The following is a 19232-nucleotide window of genomic DNA, read 5'->3' on the forward strand; positions in this document are numbered from 1 at the left end:
TATTTCATTCAGTTCTTGCACAGCATTGTGGGCAATGTAGTCCTGAAATATGATTGACTGGGCAGTTCTGAGATTTAATTGGTGCACTGCTTGAGAGAGGGTGGGGCTCAAGAGCCAGAGCCTATCAGAAGGGGAAGGGGGCTGTCACTTTGGAAATGCTTCCTACATTAGAAACATTAAAAATGTCTTTAAAACATTTATTTTTAAATGCTACAAGAATTTTCTCATAGTACAGAACTGATTTATTTTTAAAAAACACACATGTAGGATATTGCTTGAACTGCAGCTTTAATTCTTTTACTGCCAAATAGTCCTCCAACGCATTGCTCTGCTCCTCGGGTAGCAAAATGATTAAAACATGCCACGGTCATTGTGCTGAGTTGGATTTAGGTGGGGCGCTACTTTTAAACAGGTGTCACAAACAGCAGATGTGTTGATAAATGTCCTTGCTCTGTTGATCCTGAGTTGCATCTTTTTCCTTCCCCAACCCTTGGAAAACCCCCGTGCTGCCGATCAGTCCCCTGCGGAAGAAACATCACAGCGTTCAACGGCTCTGTCTACTCTCCCGGCTTTCCTGGTCAGTACCCCAACTCCCAGGACTGCATCTGGCTCATCACCGTGTCGGTCGGATTTGGGGTTCACATCAACTTCACGGTACTGCAGACGGAACCTCAGAACGACTACATCACGGTCTGGTAAGTCGTAGTGACTCCTTAACCCCGGCACCACCTGCAGTGCGCGGCAAAAAGAAATGAAGAGAAGGGGAGGTTGCCTGTTTAACATTGTCACTGCCAGGGACGCCATTAATGCATTGCAAAGCCGTGAAGGGGGAAATCGCATCTTTAACCCCATCACTGCCAGACGTGCCTGGAAAGCATTGTAAATTAATGAATGGGTTGGGACACTGAAACCCTTTGCTGAAATAATGGCCTGCAGCACATTGCACAGCTAAATACAGCTTTGCAGACTTCATACAGTAGTTGTCGCGTTATGTGTTCTGCATGAATCGCACATTTTATGTGTACCCATAAAGCAGAGAGCTGTGTGGTCAGAAGAGAAGGGGTTACTGCTCAGCGTTAACATGTAGTATGTTAAATTACGTACTAGAAGGGTGCTGTCAGGGTAAGAGGATACTGTGAATTTGCGAGAGAAAGATAACCCTTTGATGCACTCTACCTCCACTAATAGTCAAAATAATAACGTTTTATTGAATCAAAAAAGACATAAAACATACTGTATATTGTTAAAACCTAATTCAGCATTGGTGTGCCCTGAAATAAATCTTTTCCAGATGCTAAGAAACTACCAAATTCTATGTCCATGTACTAGCCTTAGATAATGTAAGACTTATTACAACTTAGTATAATAGAATAGGTATGTTTCATGAGTAAGCAAGACTGCCTGTCTAGTAGCCAGAGAGCAGACACCTATCCTCTATGGGTGTCTGTCATTTTAATCAGTGCCCTTATATATAGTTTGAGGTAGTAATTACCACCATAATCTGTTGTATTGACTATATATTGGTCTCCATAATACAATGCTTGCTCCTATTTGAGCCAGCATTGAATCAATGTGATAATTTACCCCATACATTATACTCCCTTAATATTAGGTATATACCCAGGAAACACTGTCAGTATTCCCACTTAGGCTAAGGCCCCGCTCCCATAGTCAGCGCGCCTGCACTGCAGACAGGCAGTGCGCTGACATACACAGACCGCGATATGCGGTCTGTAGGGAGCGGGAGCCAGAGCGGGAGGTGGGCGGGAGTGGGAGGTTTGACAGGGAGGGGGGGCGTGGCTTGAGCGGAGGGACCCGCTACTCTCCCCCCCCCCCTCCCTCCACGGACTCGGGCTGGAGCTGCTGATGGTAAGCAACACACACACACTCATACACACACAGGCACTCATATACACACACACACACAGGCACACACACACACACAGACAGAGGCAGGCACTCACGCACTCATACACACACACACACAGAGGCAAGCACTCACGCACTCAGACACATACACACACACAGACAGGCACTCACGCTGCTTTCACTCCACACTCCTCCCCGCTCCCCAAGCCTCTCCTCCTCAAGAAGCCTCCCCATTGGCTCACAGCCACACCACGTGACGCGTCAACGCTAGGGATCACCATTTTTTTGTGTCCCATAGCGGCTGACGCGCCACAGCGTGTAGTGCGCTGTGCCGCAAGGGGGGACCGGGACCGGCTCGCGAGGATTCCCCTGCTGGTGGGGAACTCGCGTGTGGCTGCCCGTGCCAACGAGCGCAGCGGGACCGAGGCCTTAGTATACCTGCCTGCTCAAGAGGAGCTTGTTGGTATGTTTGAAGGAGTTGAGTAAATACTGCAGTCACTGATGATAGTATCTATGCAGAGCCACAGTCTAACTTATATCGGCGTCCTGATAGTTAATATCAATGATGTATTGCCTGACTACTTCTAGTGGTTACCTCTGTTTAGCTTTGCTAGTTCCGCTAGTGAACAAAACGCGCTTCGAGTTATAACGTCAGCGTGCGACTGAGACACAGGTCTCAGCCAATGAGTGCTCTTGATCAGTGGCAAATTTGCGATATTAAGTAGCAAGCTAAACGAAGATGTGGACCCAGAGCGGTAACCACTAGAAGTATCCAGGCAACAGGCTGGGACAGGTAGGAGATATACAGTAACAACTAGGGTTAGGGGAACTGCTGTATAGGCAAAGAAAAAACCATACAGGGGACAGAACACTCCCCGTCTGGTATCAATGTATAACACCATCTATCCACTATGTGGAACATATGAAATATACAATAAAACAGTAGTAAAAAGTCCATTGTCCACATTAACAACATGGTACTGGCCGGTACCGCTGGGTCTTCAAAGTCTGTTTGGCAAGATGGGTGCAAGGTAGATGCACCCGTCCAAGATAGCTTGGTGCTCCTCAATGTCTCTTTAGGAGCCAAATAATGGGTGGGGCCCACAAATGGTAATAGGGACACCCAGGTGGTGGAATCCCAAGTCTTTACAGTCCCGGTTCTCCTTCAATTGAAGGCAGGTTGAAATGCCAGAAGGATGTCTCTGAAATTGTCACAATCAAAGTTCTGGCTTTGACAATTGTTGAGACTGCAACCATAAACGTTGTCAAGGTTCATGGGAGAGTCAAGTAGAGCCTGCCTCCAGGATTGTTTGCCCAAGCATAATTGGGGATTGGTAAGGTAACCACCGATTCTCATAAATCATCCTTGTTGATTGTAGGATTCAACTTCCGGAGGTAAATCCCTTTAGAGATATCATTTTTTCCATTGATACAGCTGATCTCTGCATGCGTTTCTTCTTGGAAGCAACTGGAGACAATCTTCTGCCTCTGTTATTGCGCACTGTATACCGAATGTGCATAGCTTGTGCATATTTGGCGCCTGCGCTTGCACTAGATACATTAGATAACGTTGCGTTTACTGGCCTTGTTGAATGCCTGGATGTACTGGAGTGCTGTGATGCAGTCTCCAGCAAGAGGTCCTTTCTCTGGCTCTCAGCTTCCTTGATAGTGGTCTGTACGAAGCCGTCGCACCCCATATCAACTACTTTCTGCAGGCTACATTCTCACAGGCTTTCTTCTGTATGAGTTCTTGTCAGGTAGGTGAGCTATGCCTGTGACAGCAGTTGGTAACGTCTATGGCATGACCTCAGTTGAGTTATAGCCTGCTTAATCTGCTTTTCTTCAAGTATAATATTTGTAACATTACACATTTCAAGTTCAGTAATCTCCCAAGCCTTCTCTATCTTGGCCCGGTGTGCATCAATGTCAAATTCATATTTTTCATGGGCCTTTTGTGTAAGTGTGACTGTCCGCTTAGGCCTCACATTATCTTGAGTCTGTTGCAGTTGTGTAGTGGTCTCAACCTCGGAGTTGTCATTCTCAAGCGTGGTGTCTGGTGAGGGTGAGTTCTGTCATGCTGCAGGTGTCTATAGGCCTTTGCCAGTGTGTGTGACGGTCGGTCTGTTACCTGCGTCAGCTATGGACGACTCTCTCAGATAGTTCTGGTCGGTGTCCTGCAGCGGTCAATGTAGAGATAGCTGTACTTGCAGGTGTCCATTGCTCTGACCCGTCCTTGTGGATGTCCGTAGCGTGGCCCTTGGTAGCCCTAGCTCTGGGTACGTAGTGCAGGAGTGGAACTGAGGGGCTCCTACCTCACTGTGTAGTATAGAGTGCAGGCGGCCTGCTTGCTCTGTAGCTGTTTGGGCTGCAGCTGTTGTGCAGTAACTAACCTCTCAGAAAGCTGTGATACTGCAGCTTGTCTCCCAGCAGTATAGCTGTTTATAGCTGGAGTTTGCTGGTCTGATTCTCCCAGCAGTATAGCTGTCTTTTCACTGTTGAAACAGGCAGCTAAACGTATCCCCTTACATGCACACAGAGTCCTTCTTTTTAGCTTCTGTAGACTTTATTAGAGTACACATACGGTATAACAAACAGGGAATTTGGGGTAACAAAATAAGGGGAAGGTGAAAAGACTGCTTTTTCTGGATAAATCAGTGAGGGATTACTACTCGCAATGGCTGCTGGCTTGAAAAGGAAAGGGTTATGACCCGACATGCAGGAGATAGAGCACGGTGAAACCAAGAGCCAGGGGTCCTGGATCATACCAAATCAGAGGCCAGTGAAGGAGTTGCTATGCAACAGGCTGAGACAGGTAGGAGTTAGAAAGTAACAACTAGGGCTAGGGGAACTGCAGTATAGGCAAAGAAAACCCCATACAAGGGACAGAACACAAGGCATGAATAGCTTTATTGTTGGTCCCTGAAAAGGCTCCACAACCTACAACAAACCTGTGCATTTAACGCAGAGTGAGTTTGACGAGAGCACCACTTTCATCTCGGGTGTGGGAAGATTCCTGTCCCAATCAGATAAAGAGTTTTCATCTTACTGAGCAAGACAGCATAATAGTTACTGTCCTGAAGAGCTTACATCAGAGGTGGCAAAATCCAGTCCTCAAAGGCCACCAACAGGTCAGGTGGCTCAATCAGTGTCTCTGTCAAAATTGAGCCACCTGTGCTGAAGCAGGGATATCCCTAATACCTGGCCTGTTGGTGACCCTAGAGGACTGGAGTTGGCCACCCCTGGCTTACACCCTCTTGCAGTATTGGACATGCAGGGACAGCAGGAGGGGGTTCATGGGATTCAGCACTCTCCCTGCTGCATTGCTGGCATCCTTCATTCTGTCTGTGTCCCACGCAGTATCACTGCATGGCCACTGTCCTGCAATAGCCAAGCCAGTGTTTATCTGCAGGAGAACTGCGTGTGAATGGAATCCAGCAGACGAGCTGCGTTAACCCCTGTGCTGCCAAAAGGGCCTTTCATATTGTAGACTAAGTGAGAGGAATGGCAGAATCCCTATATTGTGGCACTAAGAGAGTACACCCTAATTAAAACTTAATATTTATTGTGTAATCTTAAAATGAAACTGTTTGGAGTAATCATAAATGCAGGATAAATGATTAATTAAAATAATAAAAGACCGGAGAGGTGGGGTAGTACATAGGGTAATTATATATAAACCCTATTGTCAGTCTATTTAACCCTTTGATGGTTTATAAGTGTAGGAGAAGTGTCACACAGGTAAGTATGGTAAGGATACTGTAATATCACTAGTCCCTTGCAATCAAATCCTACAAGGAGGCTGAATGGGGATAGCCATAAGCTTACACAGAGTAAGAGGGGGGATGAATGAATCCTAGCTGCATAGATAAATATCTATGTCCAGAGCAGCCATGTATACAGCCCTAGCTCTATCTAAGTAGCTAACCTCTTACTCAATGGATATGGACACAGACTCTTTATTGAAACAAACTGACACTAAAGTCTGGGTGCTCTTGCTGCCCACGAATGCAGTCTACGAAGCACCCAGACGGTACACAAGCCCTCACCACTCCTATGAGCCGACGTCACGTGATGGTGACGTCAGACGTACCCTACGTACGTTTCACCGTGACGGGCTTCATCGCGGGCGGGTTCCAAGTGAATTTGTTAGGTTTTTATTCGCTCTTGTTGCCGAGGTAACCGATCGATGCCAGCTTTCTATTGGAGATGGCTCGCAGCCAATCCTGGCTCATTGCACATAGACACTCCCTCTAGAGGGGAGGGAGGTATGAGGCGTTCGTACCTCTTGTTGAAATGGCTCTTGTTGCCGAGGTAACCGTTGCCATCTTTCCATTGGAGGTGGCTGACGGCCAATCGTAGCTCATTACGTGTAGATGCTCCCTCTAGAGGGGAGGGAGGTAGGAGGAAATGATTCCTCTGGATCGGCTGTAACTGTCAGCCAGTAATAGACATGTAGATTAAATTACTTATTTACCGCGGCGCATATGAAGGTATAATAATAGCGCAAATGAACTTGTATTGCATAACACACCAGAGGTGTATACATATAATGGGGATGTCACAATTAAAGAAATAGATGACCGTGTTGTATGTGTATAGCTACAGGTGATGAGGGAGCTCATTGATGCCGATATATTGGGCCACATAGCAGTAATCTTAGGCTATTCCCACCAAATATTCTTGAGGGAGCCCACCTGGAGACAGTGTCTGGAGTTATAGAAAGGGGGTGTATAGAAAACCCTCATTCATACCATTAGAAGTCAAAGTGGACAGAGTGAAAATCTACCTTGACTCCTTTTGCAGAAGTGTTTTGTCCCAGTTGCCCCCTCTACTAGTTGGTACAACTCTATCAATGCCTTGGAATAATAGGGATTTAGTATTGCCTTGAAGATACTCTCTCACATGTCTGGAGACTGGGGTGTCCGCACAGTTTTTGATGGAGCCAATATGCTCCAAAATGCGACGACGGAATTCCCTATCGGTTTTACCAACATATTGTACATTGCAACAACATGTGATCAAGTAGACAATTTTGGTGGATTTACAATTGAAGAAATCCCTAGTGATATATTCCTTGCCATTGCTGGTGTGTTTTTTACTGGCACTGATGTACTGACAAGCCTTACATGAACCACACGTGTAAGTTCCCTGTGGTTTGGGACTTACACACGAAATCAATGACAAAAGCATAATTTTCCTGGATCTCTGCATTAGCATTAATGCAGATGGATTAATCACGACAAGTACCCACACTAAGTAAACAGCTACGAATAGCTATCTTAGAGCAGATAGTCATCACCCTGTGTCCCTCGTTAAGGGGATACCCACAGGACAGTTCCTACGTATTAGGAGAAACTACTCAGACATTAATGATTTTAAATCACATGCAGAATTGATGCATAAAAAATTTCTCCAAAGAGGGTATAGTCATAAGACTATCAAAAAGGCATACCATAGAGCATTAATGACACCAAGAGAATCACTTCTGCAGTGCAAGACAAAATCTGAGGACAAAAAACTTGTACGCTTCATAGGTACCTATAGTGCACAATGGAGAAATATTAAAGACATCTACTCCAAACATTGGCACATATTACTTCAAGATCCTGACTTGAATGAAGTTTTGAATAGTAAGCCATCCATCGTGAGCAGACGGTCACGTAACCTCAAAGATGTGTTGGTTCATAGCCATTTCGCTAAGAATAAAATCAATTCCCTGTACACATGGCTTCCACCCAAACCACAGGGAACTTACACGTGTGGTTCATGTAAGGCTTGTCAGTGCATCAGTGCCAGTAAAAAACACACCAGCAATGGCAAGGAATATATCACTAGGGATTTCTTCAATTGTAAATCCACCAAAATTGTCTACTTGATCACATGTTGTTGCAATGTACAATATGTTGGTAAAACCGATGGGGAATTCCGTCGTCGCATTTTGGAGCATATTGGCTCCATCAAAAACTGTGCGGACACCCCAGTCTCCAGACATGTGAGAGAGTATCTTCAAGGCAATACTAAATCCCTATTATTCCAAGGCATTGATAGAGTTGTACCAACTAGTAGAGGGGGCAACTGGGACAAAACACTTCTGCAAAAGGAGTCAAGGTAGATTTTCACTCTGTCCACTTTGACTTCTAATGGTATGAATGAGGGTTTTCTATACACCCCCTTTCTATAACTCCAGACACTGTCTCCAGGTGGGCTCCCTCAAGAATATTTGGTGGGAATAGCCTAAGATTACTGCTATGTGGCCCAATATATCTGCATCAATGAGCTCCCTCATCACCTGTAGCTATACACATACAACACGGTCATCTATTGCTTTAATTGTGACATCCCCATTATATGTATACACCTCCGGTGTGTTATGCAATACAAGTTCATTTGCGCTATTATTATACCTTCATATGCGCCGCTGTAAATAAGTAATTTAATCTACATGTCTATTACTGGCTGACAGTTACAGCCGATCCAGAGGAATCATTTCCTCCTACCTCCCTCCCCTCTAGAGGGAGCGTCTACACGTAATGAGCTACGATTGGCCGTCAGCCACCTCCAATGGAAAGATGGCATCGGTTACCTCGGCAACAAGAGCGAATAAAAACCTAACAAATTCACTTGGAACCCGCCCGCGATGAAGCCCGTCACGGTGAAACGTACGTAGGGTACGTCTGACGTCACCATTACGTGACGTCGGCTCATCGGAGTGGTGAAGGCTTGTGTACCGTCTGGGTGCTTCGTAGACTGCATTCGTGGGCAGCAAGAGCACCCAGACTTTAGTGTCAGTTTGTTTCAATAAAGAGTCTGTGTCCATATCCATTGAGTAAGAGGTTAGCTACTTAGATAGAGCTAGGGCTGTATACATGGCTGCTCTGGACATAGATATTTATCTATGCAGCTAGGATTCATTCATCCCCCCTCTTACTCTGTGTAAGCTTATGGCTATCCCCATTCAGCCTCCTTGTAGGATTTGATTGCAAGGGACTAGTGATATTACAGTATCCTTACCATACTTACCTGTGTGACACTTCTCCTACACTTATAAACCATCAAAGGGTTAAATAGACTGACAATAGGGTTTATATATAATTACCCTATGTACTACCCCACCTCCGGTCTTTTATTATTTTAATTAATAATTTGTCCTGCATTTATAGTTACTCCAAACAGTTTCATTTTAAGATTACACAATAAATATTAAGTTTTAATTAGGGTGTACTCTCTTAGTGCCACAATATAGGGATTCTGCCATTCCTCTCACTTAGTCTATTATCTATTCCCTGTGAGCACCACCCCTCCTCTATACTGTTTGGTGTACTAATCCCTCTTCATTCGCTTGAGCAGGGTATATCTGCTATACTACAATTGCAGATTGTATTTGTTTAAATATATCCTTTCATATTGTATGCAGAGTCATTAATGGACTAGGGCACACAGATTTCAATCATAAAGAATTTATTTAATGCATTTATTAAATTCGTAAGAATTTACGTGGCAATGCCACTTCACTTGAGAAAGGAGAGCAGGCCAAAACGTTGTGTGTTCAATGGCACAATCAATTCTTTATGATTGAAATCTGTGTGCCCTTGTCCATTAATTACATTGGATATATTGGATAAAATGCAGGTCTTCCCTGGGTCTAAGGAGCACCGGTAAATGTATCACAAGTTATTGTTACTTTTTCTTTGGTGTGCAGCAAACATCCTTACTTTTATATTGTATGCAGAGTCATTTATTTATTTATAACAACATTTATAATGCGTCCTTATCCAGGTTGCTGAACAGTAGTTAGTAAAACAATGGTGGGGTTATATATGGAACATTTCATGCATTGCGTAATTGTTAATGTCTTTGTAGTGGACAGGGGTGGGAACATTATGGTCAGGTTATGGGTTAGATGCATTGAGAGCTTGCTTGGTTGATGGGCAGGGGTTGGGGTCAGGTCTCTGAATTTAGTCTTGTCGGTGGCATGGTGATCGGTCTCACAGTGGGGACAGTGGAGGCGATTGGGGAGGTGAGTGACTTTGGAGGCTTTTGGAGGGACTTTAAGAAGGTTGAGGAAGTGGGGAAGGTAGGGGAGAACATGGACATACTCCTCTTACAGCAAAAGGGGTTAATATAATGAGCTGGGTCGATGTAACAGGATCCAACCCCATGGTCATTAGTCGGGTATGACCTATGAAATTGTAGGTGGAACCCCCTCACTACTAGAGGGAGCCTGCAAGACATCACTCTGCAGTGCATTAGGTTAAACTTGCAGTCTATTTTGGCTTATTTTAGAGTTTCTCACCCCAGTCTTGTGACTGACTGTGAGGTCATCCTGTAGCTTCCAGCATTGCAGTGATCCTGGTGTAATTAACATTGTGGATTTTTTCTGCTGAAGGTCAGGCCTGGAGGTGGCTGATGGAAAGTGGCAGGCCAGCTCGTTAACACTAATTTAAAAAGCGAGTGATGCTAATTGGAAGGGATAGGGATGCTGTCAAGTGTCCCCAGCTCTGGGGCTTGAGGCCTATACAGTGATTGGGGGGGGGGGGGCGGGGGGACGACACGACAGAGGGGCTTCCTTCACATGACACTGACAAATTGCTCAGTTTTCTGGAACTGTCACTTTTTCTCATTGACCTGAGGAGTATTGTACATCCCAGATTTCTATCCCACACACACATACTTTCACACTCTCACACGCACTGTCCAGCACACACGCTGTTTCTCATATATTGTCTTTCACACACTTTCTCATATACACACACACAGACTGTCACACACACACAAACTCACTACCCCAGCTTCTCACACAGTTATAGCACAAAGCAACTTTCAGCTGCAAAGTGCTCTCATTTAATACATTCACTGAAGGAGTAGCATGCATGGCTTTGCAGAGTATTGCATTGCAGGGTGTCACTGCAGACAAAAGTATTACAGTGCCGTGTATTGCAGTGCTGGGTGTCATTCTGGAGAGTATTGCAGTGTGGAGTGTAATTCTGCAGCGTATTGCCATACTGGGTGTAATTGTGCAGAGTATTGCAATGCTGGGTGTCATTCTGCAGAGTATTGCCGTACTGGGTGTAATTGTGCAGAGTATTGCAGTGCTAGGTGTCGCTGCAGAATATCACATTGCAGAATGTTAGTTGGCATTGTCACTGTTTGTCATATACTACAATGATCACCCTTCCTGCGATTTCACGGCCGATCCTGGCCCACTCTGACCTTCGTCTCCTGCCTCTCTGTGTTGCAGGGATGGTCCCCAGCAGACGGACCCCCAGCTCGGTGTCTTCACCAGCAGCTCCACCAAGAGGTTCACTTTGAGCTCCTCCCACCAGGTGCTCCTCCGCTTCCACAGCGATGCTGCCAACGGAGGGATCTTCGCTCTCTACTTCTACGGTCAGTCAGAAGGGTTTATAGATGAGCAAAGTGTTTATTAGGAGATGGGGATAATATTGGGACACTCCTGACCTGGGGAAAAGTCCCAAGTCCATATTACTATAAGAGCAGTGAATGCATGAATCCCTTGGATGTTATACTTTGTTTCTGTGTTGCAATGAAGGGGTTAAACCCTTCACTGCTTTATTGACCAGGAACGCATTTGATCTAATAAAAAACATACAACGAATGTAGTAAAGCCTCATTCTGCCCGGACATAGAAGGAATATCCATTACGTGAAGGTTTTCAGAGAGATTAAGTACCATGGACAGGATGTGTTAACGATGGGAAGACGTTGTGTTGCAAGTAAACATGGCCCGTTCAACCCTCTGGGGAGCAGAGCGAGGGATGTGGGCGGTTACAGGTCATTGGGCACAAAATAGAATAGATTGCTTTTATGACACAAGCTCAAACTCATATTCCATTTATTTGACGGGACTTTGAGTTTATACGGCAGAGCCGTAGTGGAATATGCCACTGGTATAGTATAACAAAAGAGAGAGGTACCCCTCCTGGAAGATAGCGTGGGAAAATAGAACCCAAATAGCATGCACTCTCAGATCTAATGTATCGAATGATAACAGTAGGAACTCAGGGGTGCATAGATATGCTATTCTTCCAAATACACTGGTATTGTACTTATTTTCTTGCTAGTTTCATAAGCCAGATTCATCTCTCCCATTTCATTACACGATTGACTTTAAATGATTCGGTTCCAGAGTGAATACAAAGTAGCTCCCATCATACTTTGCTAAATAGGGCATCTTTTTCCTGCACGTACACTATAGGACAAATCTCTATTTATGTGTTTATAAGATGGACTTCCACTTATGCAACAAGTAGTGTTCTTTGTTCTGTTCCTATGTTTATAAGACACAGCCCCCAATGTATATTCCATGTATTCACTTTTCTGTTTTCTTTTTGAGTGGATAGAATAACACCCCTATGTTGTAATGCATTAATTTTCAATCTTTTACCTGTTTCCATTGTTTTCTCTACCATGTTTACTAAACCCCATCCTGTCCTCCAATGTCTCCACTCATCATGAGCGGAGGTGATGCCCTCTTTCCTCATGCAGAGCTGGTTTTCATGCTCTCTGGTACATTTGCCTCCTGCTCCGTTTTCTTCCCAGCCGATCTGACGCCGATTTCCTGCCCCTCTCTCTCAGGTTATCGGCTCAGGAAATGCAAACCCCCCAGCACGGTGCCCAATGGGGAGATTCTTTCTGGGAGCGAAGACTTCCTCATGGGTGTGTATTGTCATTTTTATTTATCTAGCACCAGACACAGTGCTTTACACAGATAATATACAAGACCTAATACAGGGATTATTAGTACTATTATACTACATAAATATAAACATGGGGGGGAAATCGTCCCTGCTCTGAAGAGATTCCAATCTAACTGGTGTATTGAGAGACTTACAGATGGGTGAGGGTGTGATTTGCTTATTCTGAACCTATGTTACTGATGTGCAAATCTGAAAGGTCCAGGTTTAAAGGCAATTTCAGTGCAAACTGGTCCTGGGAGTAGGAATTTTCACCTTGTATCTCTTGGCAACATTTGAACAAAGCACCTTGATACAATCGTGTGCATCAGCATGGGATCTGGGTAATGTTAATAATAGGAGGAGTGTGGGAGCAGTTATATGAATCAAAAAAGAAAAACGTATACGTTTAAAGAGAATGTACAGTATACAACCATCTCTGAAACTTTTTTTTAGGGTGCTGGTTGCCACTGGTGTGGCTACACCACATCATGCAGGAGTTATATGGAGAATAGGGGGAGTTAGGGAGGAGGAATAGGAGCAGATGTCAGGAAATTGTTTAATAGTTTATTTTTATTTTTTACAACTAAAACATGTGGGAGAAAAAAATGGTGCAGCACATCAAGGTGTTATGTCTTAATACATAGTGCCCCAAGTGCCATCTGTCCTTTACTCTGAATCCCTTACTTAACCCTTTCAGCACTGGACCTACTGGTTACAAACAAAAATACTGCAGTTAAAGTTTTACATTATATTACCTTGTGTTACATTGTTACATTGTATGACATTGTGACAACACATACAGTAATATTCTATTACATAGTGTTATATTATATGGCATTGTGACAATACCTAACATTCTAGGGACATTATATGGCATTACGTGACATTCTGTTACGTAGCGTTACATTATACAGCCTTACGTGACATTCTATTACATAGCGTTACATTATATGGCATTACGCGACATTCTATTACATCGCGTTCCATTATATGGCATTACGTGACATTCTGTTACATAGCGTTACATTATATGGCATTACGCGACATTCTATTACATCGCGTTCCATTATACAGCATTACGTGACATTCTGTTACGTGACATTAATTATTTCCTATCTTTTACTGTAGGTGACATTGTCCGGTACAAGTGCCTCCCGGGTTTCACCCTGGTTGGACCTGAGATCCTGACCTGTCGGCTGGGAACACACCTGCAGTTTGAAGGCCCGTCCCCTACCTGTGAAGGTGAGCTGGTATCTCCAGGGGCCAATGTTTGCTTCTGAGGAATGCCCTGGTTGCTCTTTAGTACTGGGAGCTTGTAGCTCTTACAGTGAGCGGGCTAGAGTTATTATTCAACACTCTAGGAAAAATCACTATAGTGGCCTTCCTTAACGGACCGGGGAGTAAATCTTTTACAGCAGTATTTATCCTAAACAGTAAACTCTCTTTGCTGAATATTTTTTTTAAGAGAATGGCCCACATTGACTAAACGGTGCTATTCCATAAGACACTTTCCGGTGCTTGAAGGTGTTTTATGGAAGAGCACTGCTTAGTAAATATCGGCAAATACCTTTCTGTGACCAAAATAGTATACAGTTTAACAAGTGAAGAAAGAGATCCCTGTTTGTCACCCGTTCATGCACCTAGAAGACACAGGTGTGCCGCGTTAACATTGTGTTATTTGCACTGCAATGGGTGAGCGCATAGGGAGCGTGTTACACTGATACATAGTAACTCATGTTGAGCTAATCTCTTCCTCCTGCAGTGCACTGTTGGGTGAGTGTATAGCAGGGGTGGTGAACTTTTTTTTCAGGCGTGACTCAGGAAGAAGCGTGTTACACGCGAACCGTGCTAGTCGGTGCTCGCATATCGCTGACATCATCCATCAGTGACCAACCTTGGGGGCAGACCTAAGCGGGACACGTTGAGAGATGACCACATGCTAGTTACCAGCGTCCTCCCTCCCACTCTGCAGCTTTATTGATCCGTGTTGTTTAAGGAGATACTGTACCTAGTACCTCAGACTAGCTCTTATAGGGACCATTTCTTCCTATCTTTTTCTCCTCTTGATATATTCACCCCTCCTTGCCGCTACTATAATGACTATACAGGGGTGCTCAACTTCAGTCCTCAAGCCACCCCCCCCCCAACATATCCCAGCTTCAGCACAGGTGGTTCAATCAGAGACTCAGTCAAAAACTGAGCCTCTGATTGAGCCACCTGTGCTGATGCAGGGACTGAGCGACCTGTGCTGAAGCTGGGATATCCTGAAGACCTGACTTGTTGGGCGGGGGCTTGAGGACTGGAATTGAACACCCCTGTACTAGCATACATATCAGTTTAGCCTTAGTAGCTCTACAAGTGGCTGTATCTGTGGGACTGTGCCCCAGTGGACACAGAGGGATCTAATCCTGTTTATTACCTTTTTGAGTTGCACTTCGCATTAAGCTCACTGCTGGCATTACAATTTGAAGCACACGGCTTGCTACCCGACCCCCCAGACTGGGTTTTCTCTGTTAAACAATAGATTTGCTATTTTTCTTTTTAATAAGCTGTTTTTCTAACCATACTCACTGTTCTTGTTACATTTAGTCACTGCTATCCCTAATAAACGGGACCTTATTATTTGTATCCCTGCAAGACAAATGATGTCAATTTACACATCAGATGGTTCTAGACACACTGTGTATGTTGTATGTGTATATTTGATGCACCCACTTATTTTATCCAGCATTCATATTAAAAATAAAATGTTTAGCTTCTCATCACTATCCATATTATCCTGTTTCCACAATCGCTAATTAGTGCGCAACACTTAATGGGTTTTCCTTTCTCTCTCCCTTGTCTACTGCCATTAATTACCCCTGTTTGTAGCTATACTACTTATTCTGGCTGAGCGAGAGTTTGATTGTCTCCTCCAGGGACACTTCTTTTCCATATTCTCGTGCCGATGCAGTAAATGGGCACAAATGTTTTTGCGGGCCACTGTCCTACTGCCCCCCCCCCCCCTCACCTCACGTAAAGCTGCAGTTCAGTCAATATCCTGCATGTCTGTTTTTTTTAATAAATCAGTTCTGTAGTAAGAAAAAATACTTTTAGCGTTTTTGAAAGACCAATTTTCTTGTATTCTATTTTAACAGCCATTTGCTAAGGCACTGCCCCTTCATGTCCTGTCACAAGCTCTGGCACACCCCTTTGTCAGCCCTGCCCTCCCTCTAGCACATGTCAGTGCAGGATTGCTCATGAATATTCATGAGCTTCCACTGAGAGAAAGAAGCAGAAGAAAAACAGATCCCTTCACTAATGATGTCACCAAATTTTGCCAATCAATACATGGAGAACGAATTGACTGGCAGCTATACAGTTCTTTAGGTAATTAGAGATTGCACACATGAAACTATTGAAGTAAAAAAATTAATTTAAAAAAAATGTAAAAAAAAGACTGAACTGCAGCTTTAATACCCCCTTCTCCTCTCTATAGATCCCCACCTTCTCTCTCACTCAATTCTCCCCTCCCCCTCTCTATTAAATCCCGCCTCCTCTCTCAACCCCCACTCCTCCTCTTACTCAATTCAACCCTCTTCCTCTCACTCAATTCCCCCCTTCCTTTCTCCATATTCCACCTCCTCTCTCTCAATATCCCCTCCTCCCCACTCAGTTCCCCCTCCTTTTTCTCTAAAATCTCCCCCTCCTCTCACTCAATTCCCCATCCTTCTCTGATTTATATTCTCCCACTTCACCTCTCACTCAATTCCCCCCACCACGTATCACTCTATTCCCCCCTCCACATCTTACTTAATTCCCCCCTCCTCCTCTCACTTAATTACCCCCCACCTCCTTTGACTGAATTCTCCCTTCACCTCTTACTCAATTCCCCCCTCCATCTCTCACTCAATTCCCCTTCCTCCTTTCTCTAAATTCCACCTCCTCCTTTCTCTCAATACCCACTCCTCATCACTCAGTTCTCCCCTTTTCTCACTCAATTCCCCTCCTCCTCTCACTTACTTCCCCCACCAACTCACTCAATTTCCCCTTCCTTCTCTCACTCAATCCTCAAACTAATCCTCTCACTTCCCCCATCTCACTTAATTCCCCCCTCCCACCTCTTACACAATTCCCCTCCTCCTTTCACTGAATTCCCCCCCATCGCTTTCTTATTTTCCCCTTCCACCTCTCACTCAATCCCCCACTCCTCCTCTCACTCAATCCCCCCTCCTCCTCTCACTCAATTCCCCTCCTTCTCACACTGAATTCCCCCCTCCACTCACTCAATCCCCCTCCTCTCACTTAATTCGCCCCCCATCTCTCACTCAATTCCCCCCTCCTCCTTTCACTCATTTCCCCCTCCTCTCACTCAATTCCCCTCTCCTCCCCTCACTCAATTCTATCCTCCTATAACTCAATTCCCCCTACACCCCTTTCTTATTTCCCCCTCCACCTCTCTCTCTCAATCCACCCCCTCCTCCTCTCATTCAATCCCCCTCCTCCTCTCACTTAATTCCCCACCCCCTTCTCTCACTCAATTCCCCCCTCCTCCTTACTCTCAAGTTCCCCCTTACTCCTCTCACTCATTTCTCCACCTCTCCTCCTCTCTCACTCAATCCAAATCCTTCTCCTCTCTATCAATCCCACCCTCCTCCTCTCACTCAATCCCCCTCCTTCTCTCACTGAATTCCCCCCTCCACCTTTTACTTATTTCCCCCCCCCCCCCACCTCTCACTCAATTCCCCCTCCTTTCACTCAATTCCCTCCCACCTCTTTATTTTCCCCTTCCACCTCTCACTCAATCCCCCCCCATCCTCCTCACTCAATTCCCCCCCTCCTCTCACTCAATTCCCCCTCCACCTCTCACTCAATCCCCCCCCCATCTTCCTCACTCAATTCCCCCCCTCCTCACTCAATTCCCCCTTCACCTCTCACTCAATCCGCCCACCTCCTCCTCTCATTCAATCCCCCCTCCTCCTCTCACTTAATTCCCCACCCCCCTCCTCTTACTCAATCCCTCCTCCTCTCACTCAATCACCCCCCCCCCTTCCTCCTCTCTCACACAATTCCCCCCCTACCTCAAAGAATTTTAACTTGGGGGTGTGGAACAACCTCCGTTCCCGTGCCAGGGGGAAGCTGGGGCCCCGCGGGCAGAATGCAGAGGTTGGGCCCAATTTTTGGGTCGAGTGCACTGGCGTAGAGGGAAGAGGGCTGGGAATGGGCACGGCCGTTCCAAATCCTGGGCCACGGGTTGGCCACCACTGGTGTATAGGAAAGTCTGTAATTCTGCTTTATGGTAAATGGTGCTGAGCTGACCTCTTCCTCCTGCAGTGCACTGTCCAGCCAATGAGGTTCTGACAGACTCCACAGGAGTGATCCTCAGCCAGAGTTTCCCAGGCACGTACCCTCACTTCCAGACCTGCGCCTGGCTGATTAAAGTGGAGCCCGGATACAATGTGACCCTGAACGTGGAGTATTTCCTGAGCGAGAAGCAGTATGACGAGTTTGACATATTTGATGGTGAGCGGAGGGTGACCAGCAGAGGATCACCTCGACCCTGTACCTGGGTGCCTCTTATTAACCCCTTCAGAGCTTGGTTCCAGAAATATAGATATATAAGGAAGAGGGCAGAGGCAAATCGAGATAAAAGCAGATAAGGTGATATTAATACGGCAAATAAACATGGGGCTACGACCAGCCTTTATCAAGAGGAACTGACAGGAGGTCATTTTAACCTTTCCTTAAATGTATTTGTTTAATCAAAATGTCAGCTTTAAGATGCCATATTAAAAGCTTCTAATTCATCATGGCAGTAATCGATGTTGAGATAAACATCAGTTTAATTAAGAGTACAGATGATAACTGGTATCACAGCGTCTATAGCCCATATTCTGTAGGTGTGATAGTGCAGATGACGTGCTATTGCATGAAAAGTCCCGTTGACTTTAATGAGGCTTTTCATGCGATAGCACGTCATCTGCACTATCACACCTTACAGAATAAGGGCTTATGTATTTCCTGCCTCCCTCTGTCCCTCCACCTGTCTGCTCCCCAGAAGTGGTCTTTCTATGTAGGCCTCCACCAGCCTGCACTCACAGTGCTCCTGGAAAATACTCTCTGTTCCTCTTAGGTCCTTCTGGGCAGGGACCGCTTCTCATGTCCCTGAGCGGCAACTACTCGGCTCCTCTGACCATCACCAGCTCTGGGAACAAAGTGTATCTCCGTTGGACATCTGACCATGCCTACAGCAGGAAGGGCTTCAAGATCCGGTACTCAGGTGAGGATGAGACAGGGAGCGGTTATATGGAGCAATAGGAGAAGTTATAGGGAGCAATACGCGGAGTTAAGAGGGAACAATATGAGGAGTTATACAGTAGGCAGAGGTTATATGGAGTAATAGGAGGAATTATAGGGAGAGGTTATATGGAGTCATAGGATGAGTTATAGAGAGCCGATGTATGAAGCAATAGGTATAGGGAGTGGTTATATGGATGAATAGGAGGAGTTACAGTGAGGTTATATAAAACAATAGGAGGACTTATAGGGAGCAGTTATACGGAGCAATAGGGGGATTTATAGGGAGTGGTTATATGGAGCAAAAGAAGGAGCTATAGGGAGCGGTTATTTTGAGCAATAGGGGGAGTTATAGGGAGTGATTTTATAGAGGAATAGGTGGCATTATAGGGAG

General features: G+C 45.2%; 1 protein-coding gene across 1 annotated transcript in view; it reads left to right on the plus strand.

Moving 5' to 3' along the window:
* Positions 1-19232, plus strand: part of CSMD2 (CUB and Sushi multiple domains 2) — a 701191-nt gene that overhangs the window by 637035 nt on the left and 44924 nt on the right. The window contains 6 exon segments of the mRNA XM_075604612.1: positions 518-695; positions 11108-11253; positions 12462-12542; positions 13691-13804; positions 17876-18064; positions 18675-18821. Coding sequence (XP_075460727.1) covers positions 518-695; positions 11108-11253; positions 12462-12542; positions 13691-13804; positions 17876-18064; positions 18675-18821 — 855 coding nt within the window.

The sequence above is a fragment of the Ascaphus truei genome, chromosome 6, assembly GCF_040206685.1.
Source record: "Ascaphus truei isolate aAscTru1 chromosome 6, aAscTru1.hap1, whole genome shotgun sequence".
In the NCBI taxonomy this organism is placed as follows: Eukaryota; Metazoa; Chordata; class Amphibia; order Anura; family Ascaphidae; genus Ascaphus; species Ascaphus truei.